Here is a 10,035-nt window from a genome sequence, read left to right on the forward strand (position 1 = left end):
GAAACCAAAAAAAATCATGTTTTAGTGTCTCCATAGTCTGAGAGCCATAATTTATTAAGTTTTTGGGCGATTGTCTTAGGTAGAGGCTTATTTTTGCTGGATGAGATGATGGATTGATTGGTACTATTATAGGGTGCATATGACTTTTCGATCGCTTGCTATTACACTTTTTGTGATGTAAGGTGACAAAAAATGGCTTTTTTGACACCGTTATTTATTTATTTTTTACAGTGTTCACATGAGGGGTTAGGTCATGTGATATTCTTATACAGCAGGTCGTTACGGATGTGGCAATACCTAATATGTAAACCTTTTTTTAATTTGTTTACTTTTAACACAATAAAAGCATTTTTGAAACAAAAATCATGTTTTATTGTCTCCATATTCTGAGAGCCATAGTTTTTTTTTATTTTTTGCTTAAAGGGGTTCTGCACTTTCATTTAACTGATGATCTATCCTCTGGATAGATCATCAGTTAAATGAAAGTGCAGAACCCCTTTAAGCAAAAAATAAAAAAAACTATGGCTCTCAGAATATGGAGACAATAAAACATGATTTTTGTTTCAAAAATGCTTTTATTGTGTTAAAAGTAAAACAAATTAAAAAAAGGTTTACATATTAGGTATTGCCACATCCGTAACGACCTGCTGTATAAGAATATTACATGACCTAACCCCTCATGTGAACACTGTAAAAAATAAATAAATAACGGTGTCAAAAAAGCCATTTTAACACAATAAAAGCATTTTTGAAACAAAAATCATGTTTTATTGTCTCCATATTCTGAGAGCCATAGTTTTTTTTATTTTTTGCTTAAAGGGGTTCTGCACTTTCATTTAACTGATGATCTATCCTCTGGATAGATCATCAGCTTCTGATCGGCGGGGGTCCGACACCCGGGACCCCTATCGATCAGCTGTTTCAGAAGGCAGCGGCTCTCCAGCAGCGCCGCGGCCTTCTCACTGTTTACGCCGCTGCCTTCTGAAACAGCTGATCGGCGGGGGTCCCGGGTGTCAGACCCCCGCCGATCAGAAGCTGATGATCTATCCAGAGGATAGATCATCAGTTAAATGAAAGTGCAGAACCCCTTTAATGAGGTGACGGTTTGATTGGTACTATTTTTTGGGGGCATATGCCTTTTTGATCGCTTGGTGTTGCACTTTTTGTGATGCAAGGTGACAAAAAAAATAATTGTTTAAGCACAGTTTTTATTTTTTCTACGGTGTTCAGGTGAGGGGGTGGATCATGTGATATTTTTATAGAGCCGGTCTTTATGGACGTGGCAATACCTAATATGTCTGATTTTTCTTTTTTTGTTACAATTTTATGTGCTTTATTTTGGGAAATAATTTTTTTTTTTAACTTCAAACTTTATTTTTTTTATTATAAAAAACACTTTTTGTGTACTATTTATTTTTGTCCCACTCTAGGACTTCAACTTCTGGGGTCTGATCCCCTCTGCAATGTATTACAATACAACCTGCATTGTAATGCATTGACTTTCAGCTTTTATGCTGACAGCCTGCCTGTGAGACCCAGCCTTCTCTGCCATCAGGTCCCCGCCACTGCAGCACGAGGACCCGATGGAAATGCGGAGGGCACCCGTACCCTCTGCAAACCCTCTGCATGCTGCGGTCAGATTACAAGGGGTTAATATGCCGGCATTGGTGCTTTCACCGATGCTGGCGTATTCAGCAGGGGCCCGGCTGTTAGTGACTGCCGGGTCCGTGCCGCTGATCGGGCGGCGGAACTCCTGCACCGCCCGTACATGTACGGTGCTGGTCCTTAACTGACGTCCACCAGCGCCGTACATGTACGGTGGGGGTCCTTAAGGTGTTAAAAGCGTTCAAGAGGGGCCTGGATGTATTTCTGGAGCGTAATAATATTACAGGTTATAGTTACTAGAGGGGTCGTTGATCCAGGGAGTTATTCTGATTGCCTGATTGGAGTCGGGAAGGAATTTTTTATTCCCCTAAAGTGAGGAAAATTGGCTTCTACCTCACAGGGTTTTTTTGCCTTCCTCTGGATCAACTTGCAGGATAACAGGCCGAACTGGATGGACAAATGTCTTTTTTCAGCCTTATAAACTATGTTACTAAAGTGTCCCATGAAAAATATCAAATACATGTAGGCTGAATTACTGACTTGCAGTTAGGTAAACCCATTGCTCCAGTAATAAAGTGGTTAATAACACGCTGAACCTTTGTTATGCTTTTTAAAATAGAAAATAACGATCCAAACACGATCCCTTTTTGGTGGCATTTGCCTTTTTCTGATTTGTAAAATAGAATCCACCATTTTGAGCGATTTGTTCAAAATGAATCCCAAAAGTTTTCTTTTTACTAGAATCTACATATCTGGGGAAACTCACAATGAATTCAATTCTTTTAAAATGTATAATAGAATTATTGTAATAATGTAAAATATAGCATTACAGGAAACTCCCCCAGCAGCACAGTACAGAGCCTGACTCCTCTCACACATGTGACCGATCATATGGCCATGACGTCATCAAAGGCTTTTTGTCCTGCCCCTTTAAGACTATTTCATGACGTCATCAGCTTCGCCTTCACACAGTCATGTGACAGTATCACGAGTGCATCGACGAAACCAGCAACAACATTCTGCTCGCCCAATCTGTTCGGGCCTGGCTGGGAGGGGGCGGGAGAAGATGATTGACGGATGGGTTAGCCAATGCCATGACGACCAAGGCTGACGCTGCGGCAGGTGGAGGGGCTCCTGTCAGGAAAGCGGAAATGCACTTAGTATAGTGGAGGGCTGGCTGCTGCTGACAGCTGACCGTGTATTCGTTACCATGGGCTGCGCGGAGACCTCGGGCTGAGCTGCAGCAGCCATTGTAGTGTGGAGCAGACCTGTGATACACAGTGAAGCTGCCTCTTGTGTTTAGCGGCACATGGCCGTACGTCACCGCCTGCTTTACCTGCATTAGTCAGTGACCCCTTCAGAATGCCTTGTACTTGTGGCAACTGGAGAAAATGGATCCGTCCTCTGGTCGTTTTCCTCTATGTTACTGGACTAATAGTGGGCATTCCAGTATGTATTTGGGAGATGCAGAAAATGGAGGTAAGAGCCATAGATGAGAGTCCTGTCAGTCCACGATCCAGGAGAAATCTGCACACTGAATAGAACAGTCTGTGGTTCTATCTACATAATGGGCATGCTGTGCCCGGTGTATCCGTATCATGGGCATGCTGTGCCCGGTGTATCCGTATCATGGGCATGCTGTGCCCGGTGTATCCGTATCATGGGCATACTGTGCCCGGTGTATCCGTATCATGGGCATGCTGTGCCCGGTGTATCCGTATAATGGGCATGCTGTGTCCGGTGTATCCGTATAATGGGCATGCTGTGCCCGGTGTATCCGTATAATGGGCATGCTGTGCCCGGTGTATCCGTATAATGGGCATGCTGTGCCCGGTGTATCCGTATCATGGGCATGCTGTGCCCGGTGTATCCGTATCATGGGCATGCTGTGCCCGGTGTATCCGTATCATGGGCATGCTGTGCCCGGTGTATCCGTATCATGGGCATGCTGTGCCCGGTGTATCCGTATCATGGGCATGCTGTGCCCGGTGTATCCGTATCATGGGCATGCTGTGCCCGGTGTATCCATATAAGGCCTCATGCACACGACCGTTGTTCGGGTCTGCATCCGAGTCGCAGTTTTGCGGTCGTGTGCGCGAAGCCTAACGGGCATACTGTTTTGTTGTGGCCTAGTGCTGAAAAAAATAAAAAAAAGTAATGTTCCCCCATCTTTCTGCACTCGGTACCCTATAATAAGAAAGTAAAAACTGATTGTTTGAAATCTTTGCTAATTTATTGAAAAGGAAACACTAAAGTCTTGCATTGACGGAAGTATTCAGACCAGTCGCTCAGGACTTAGTTGAAGCAGCTTTGGCAGTGATCACGCCTCCAGTCCTCTTGGGTATGATTGCACCTTGTGGCAAATAATAATAAAAAAAAAAAAGTTCAAATTACATCCCTTTTCCCAAAATTAACACACAAAAAAAAAATCGCCATGTCCAAAAACACCTGTAATGTTAAAATATAAAAATATTTATCCCAAACAAAAATGGCCAATTCACCATTTTTTTAGTCACTGAAAAGTACAGATCGTCACGCAAAAAATGAGCCCTTGCACAGCTCCATAGACCTAAATATAAAAAAGTTATGAGGGTCAGAATATGGCAATAAAAAAAATTCTTTACTTTTTTTTTCTCGGTATTAAAACACAAGATAAACTGTATAAACGTGATATCGTTGTAATCGTACTGACCTGGAGTATGGAGGTAACAGGTCAGTTTTACCACATAGGCAGGATTTGAAAGATGAAGCCCATAACCCGGGTTATGGGTGCAAACAGCAGCAGGGAGCTTACCATGGCAGCCATGGGTGGCTTCAGTGGCATCCTGGCTGCCATGGTAGCCGATCGGAGCCCCGCAATTTTACTGCTGGGGCTACAATCGGAAGCTGCCACTGCCACCAATGAAAATACTGAGGGGGTCCCTGTGGACACTGCACCACCAATAAAGATAATTAGCTCCTTAAGGACTCATGCACACGACCGTATGCCCTCTGAAACATATGGTCCGTGAGCGGGCCATATTTTCCGGAGCGGGGTACATCGTGTACACGGGAGCACACTGCATCATAGGTTACTATGTTGCTGTGCGCATCGGGCTGCCCGCGGGGCTATTGTCCCACACTCATAATATCAGGACAATAGTCCCGCGGGCAGCCCGATGCGCACAGCAACATAGTAACCTATGATGCTGTGTGCTCCCGTGTACACGTATGCCGCTCACGGACCGGATGTCTCGAAGGGCATACGGTCGTGTGCATGAGCCCTAATACAAATGTACCAGCCTCAATGACAAGGATCCCACGAACCGCGTCAATTAACCCCTCAGGTGCCGCATCTGAGGGGTTAATTGACGGGGTTTGCGGGATCGCGGTGTCCTGTCATTGAGGCCGGGTGCCGGCTGTGTGATCATTTGTATTAAGGGGTTATTTATATTCCTTGGTGGAGCAGTGGCAAACAGCCCCTCCCCTCCTCCTCAGTGCTATTTTCATTGGTGCCTGCGGCAGCTTCACAGCCCCTGCCCTCTCTTTTGATTGGTGGCGGCAGCTGCCGCGTCACAGTGGGGAGGGAGGGAGTCTCTCCTTCTCCATTGTGCCGGCTGGCGGTTGTACTGGTGTAGTGTGCGCTGGACATTTAGAAGCAGTCAGCACTGTGACGTGTGACTGCCCCTATGACGTCACTAAAATACCGCTGTAATTAAGAAATGGTGATATCGCCATATGGCTGTTTCTTAATAACGCAATTTATCACAAATACAGGTATATCGCCTGTACACTTACAGCCAATGCATGACAATACAGAAGTATTGTCATGCATTGTAATGAGTTCATACCCCCAAAAGTTGAAGTCCCAGAGTGGGACAAAAAAGAAAGTAAAAAAAATAGTTTTCCCAAAAAAAAAAAAGTTTCAAGTAAAATTTTTTTTTTAAATATCCTTTTGCCAAAATAAAGGGAAAAAAATAGTAAAAAAAAATAGACATATTAGGTATTACCGCGTCCGTATCGACCGGCTCTATAAAAATATCACATGACCTAACACCTCAGATGAACACCGTCAAAAAAATTAAATAAAAACTGTGCTAAATAAATGTGCTTTTTGTCACCTTACATCACAAAAAGTGTAATAGCAAGCGATCAAAAAGTCATATGCACCCCAAAATAGTGGCAATAAAACCGTCATCTCATCCTGCAAAAATGAGCCCCTACCTAAGACATTCGCCCAAAAACTGAAAAAACTATGGCTCTCAGAATATAGAGACACTGAAACATGATTATTTTTTTGTTTCAAAAATGATATTATTGTGTAAAACTTAAATAAATAAAATAAAAAAGTAGACATATTAGGTATTGCCATATCCGTAATGACCAGCTCTATAAAAATATCACATGAACTAACCCCTCAGATGAACACCATCAAAAAATTAAAATAAAAACTGTGCTAAAAAAAACTTGCATCACTAAAGGTGCAACACCAAGCGATCAAAAAGGCATATGCCCCCCAAAATACTACCAATCTTTCTCCCTGCAGTTCACACTCAGACAGTACAGTGCTGCTGTCTTAGGGAGCATTCACACGACCGTGTTTTTCTTCCGTGTCCGTTCCGCAATTTTTGCGGACAATGCACAGACCCATTCATTTCTATGGGTCCGCAAAAATTGCGGAATGCCTTTTATTGTCATCTGTGTGCTGTCCGTTCCGTGTGTCCGTTCCTTTTATTTTAGAACATGTCCTATACTTGGCCGCAAATTGCGGTCCGTGGCCCCATAGAAAGTCAATGGGTCCGTAAAAAACGGATAGCACAGGGAAATGCATCCGTATGTCATCTGTTTTTTGCGGACCCCTGGACTGAGAACATTCTAGGAAACCCCATTTCAGTCCCATTTCAGTTTTTTGCGGAGCGTGAAAAACAGATGACACACGGAAGCACCACGTCCGTATTATACGGACTTACGGAACGGAAACGGAAAGATAACTGAAGACATACGGAACACACGGATCCGTGATTTGCGGACCGCAAAACCAACACGGTCGTGTGAATGCTCCCTTAGAGTGAGCTGTTCAAAAGGACAAGCCCCCGATCCAGTAAAGGAAACTGTTTAGGGGGCGGGCCCCTGTGGAAGTCACTGTCAAGGGGATGATATGCTGTGAAAGTCACTGTTAAAGGGGAAGTCTGCTATAAAGGTCAAAGTTAAGGGGGTGGGCTGCTGTGGAGGTCTAATTTTAAAGGAATGGAGCACTGTAGGGGGGTGTAGATGTCACTGTTATAGTGAATAGTGTTGATATCTTTTAACGACACACACAAACATTAAATGGAATAGATTAAATATACCCGAGCGAAGCCGGATCCTTCAGCTAGTTGTTAATAAAATAAAAAATAACACTCGTCCTGTTCCCCTGGTGAATAGAACACACACAGGGCCGGCGCTACCTGTAAGGCGACCTAGGCAGCCACTGTGCGGTTTTAAAAAAAAAAAAAAAAAAAAGTTTTGCCGCAAGTTTTTTTTTTTTTTTTTTTTTTTTTTTTAAGTACGGCGGCGGCCCTCCCCCGCACCGGGCGGCTGCCGCACTGCCCGGGCTGGTGAGTCTATGATTGTGCACCGCCCAGGCGCAGCCTATAGAGGGGGACTGACAGGAGGGAAGCGCCTTTAATGTAGCGTGGCCGAGCTCTGTTCGGTCCGTGGTACAGAAGCTTTTGTTTCCTGTACCCGGCTGGACTGACAGGAAGTGCTCACTTAGTGTGCACTTCCTGTCAGTCCGGCCGGGTACAGGAAACAAATGCTCCTGTACCGCGGACCGAACAGAGCTCGGCCACGCTACACTAGAGGTGGGGGGGGGGGAGTAAATGAGAGTGACAAGGGAGGGGGGGAGTAAATGAGAGTGACGAGGGAGGGAGGGGGGCGAGAGAGAAGAGAGTGACGAGGGAGGGAGGGGGGGCGAGAGAGAAGAGAGTGACGAGGGAGGGAGGGGGGCGAGAGAGAAGAGAGTGACGAGGGAAGGAGGGGGGCGAGAGAGAAGAGAGTGACGAGGGAGGGAGGGGGGCGAGAGAGAAGAGAGTGACGAGGGAGGGAGGGGGGCGAGAGAGAAGAGAGTGACGAGGGAGGGAGGGGGGCGAGAGAGAAGAGAGTGACGAGGGAGGGAGGGGGGCGAGAGAGAAGAGAGTGACGAGGGAGGGAGGGGGGCGAGAGAGAAGAGAGTGACGAGGGAGGGAGGGAGGGGGGCGAGAGAGAAGAGAGTGACGAGGGAGGGAGGGGGGCGAGAGAGAAGAGAGTGACGAGGGAGGGAGGGGGGCGAGAGAGAAGAGAGTGACGAGGGAGGGAGGGGGGCGAGAGAGAAGAGAGTGACGAGGGAGGGAGGGAGGGGGGCGAGAGAGAAGAGAGTGACGAGGGAGGGAGGGAGGGGGGCGAGAGAGAAGAGAGTGACGAGGGAGGGAGGGAGGGGGGCGAGAGAGAAGAGAGTGACGAGGGAGGGAGGGAGGGGGGCGAGAGAGAAGAGAGTGACGAGGGAGGGAGGGAGGGGGGCGAGAGAGAAGAGAGTGACGAGGGAGGGAGGGAGGGGGGCGAGAGAGAAGAGAGTGACGAGGGAGGGAGGGAGGGGGGCGAGAGAGAAGAGAGTGACGAGGGAGGGAGGGAGGGGGGCGAGAGAGAAGAGAGTGACGAGGGAGGGAGGGAGGGGGGCGAGAGAGAAGAGAGTGACGAGGGAGGGAGGGAGGGGGGCGAGAGAGAAGAGAGTGACGAGGGAGGGAGGGAGGGGGGCGAGAGAGAAGAGAGTGACGAGGGAGGGAGGGAGGGGGGCGAGAGAGAAGAGAGTGACGAGGGAGGGAGGGAGGGGGGCGAGAGAGAAGAGAGTGACGAGGGAGGGAGGGAGGGGGGCGAGAGAGAAGAGAGTGACGAGGGAGGGAGGGAGGGGGGCGAGAGAGAAGAGAGTGACGAGGGAGGGAGGGAGGGGGGGCGAGAGAGAAGAGAGTGACGAGGGAGGGAGGGAGGGGGGCGAGAGAGAAGAGAGTGACGAGGGAGGGAGGGAGGGGGGCGCGAGAGAAGAGAGTGACGAGGGAGGGAGGGAGGGGGGCGAGAGAAGAGAGTGACGAGGGAGGGAGGGAGGGGGGCGAGAGAGAAGAGAGTGACGAGGGAGGGAGGGAGGGGGGCGAGAGAGAAGAGAGTGACGAGGGAGGGAGGGAGGGGGGCGAGAGAGAAGAGAGTGACGAGGGAGGGAGGGAGGGGGGGCGAGAGAGAAGAGAGTGACGAGGGAGGGAGGGAGGGGGGCGAGAGAGAAGAGAGTGACGAGGGAGGGAGGGAGGGGGGCGAGAGAGAAGAGAGTGACGAGGGAGGGAGGGAGGGGGGCGAGAGAGAAGAGAGTGACGAGGGAGGGAGGGAGGGGGGCGAGAGAGAAGAGAGTGACGAGGGAGGGAGGGAGGGGGGCGAGAGAGAAGAGAGTGACGAGGGAGGGAGGGAGGGGGGGGCGAGAGAGAAGAGAGTGACGAGGGAGGGAGGGAGGGGGGGCGAGAGAGAAGAGAGTGACGAGGGAGGGAGGGAGGGGGGCGAGAGAGAAGAGAGTGACGAGGGAGGGGGGCGAGAGAGAAGAGAGTGACGAGGGAGGGAGGGAGGGGGGCGAGAGAGAAGAGAGTGACGAGGGAGGGAGGGAGGGGGGGCGAGAGAGAAGAGAGTGACGAGGGAGGGAGGGAGGGGGGCGAGAGAGAAGAGAGTGACGAGGGAGGGAGGGAGGGGGGCGAGAGAGAAGAGAGTGACGAGGGAGGGAGGGAGGGGGGGCGAGAGAGAAGAGAGTGACGAGGGAGGGGGGCGAGAGAGAAGAGAGTGACGAGGGAGGGGGGCGAGAGAGAAGAGAGTGACGAGGGAGGGAGGGAGGGGGGCGAGAGAGAAGAGAGTGACGAGGGAGGGAGGGAGGGAGGGGGGCGAGAGAGAAGAGAGTGACGAGGGAGGGAGGGAGGGAGGGGGGCGAGAGAGAAGAGAGTGACGAGGGAGGGAGGGAGGGAGGGGGGCGAGAGAGAAGAGAGTGACGAGGGAGGGAGGGAGGGAGGGGGGCGAGAGAGAAGAGAGTGACGAGGGAGGGAGGGAGGGAGGGGGGCGAGAGAGAAGAGAGTGACGAGGGAGGGAGGGAGGGAGGGGGGCGAGAGAGAGAGAGAGTGACGAGGGAGGGAGGGGGGCGAGAGAGAAGAGAGTGACGAGGGAGGGAGGGAGGGAGGGGGGCGAGAGAGAAGAGAGTGACGAGGGAGGGAGGGAGGGAGGGGGGCGAGAGAGAAGAGAGTGACGAGGGAGGGAGGGAGGGAGGGGGGCGAGAGAGAAGAGAGTGACGAGGGAGGGAGGGAGGGAGGGGGGCGAGAGAGAAGAGAGTGACGAGGGAGGGAGGGAGGGAGGGGGGCGAGAGAGAAGAGAGTGACGAGGGAGGGAGGGAGGGGGGGGGGCGAGAGAGAAGAGAGT

General features: G+C 50.1%; 1 protein-coding gene across 1 annotated transcript in view; it reads left to right on the plus strand.

The window, feature by feature from the left end:
* Nucleotides 1–2,660: 2,660 nt before the first annotated feature.
* Nucleotides 2,661–10,035, plus strand: part of TMEM184C (transmembrane protein 184C) — a 165,889-nt gene continuing 158,514 nt past the window's right edge. The window contains exon 1 of the mRNA XM_040418523.1: nt 2,661–3,084. Coding sequence (XP_040274457.1) covers nt 2,968–3,084 — 117 coding nt within the window. The 5' untranslated portion in view covers nt 2,661–2,967. The remainder of the gene's footprint in view (nt 3,085–10,035) is intronic.

The sequence above is a fragment of the Bufo bufo genome, chromosome 2 (genome assembly GCF_905171765.1).
Source record: "Bufo bufo chromosome 2, aBufBuf1.1, whole genome shotgun sequence".
Classification (NCBI taxonomy): domain Eukaryota; kingdom Metazoa; phylum Chordata; class Amphibia; order Anura; family Bufonidae; genus Bufo; species Bufo bufo.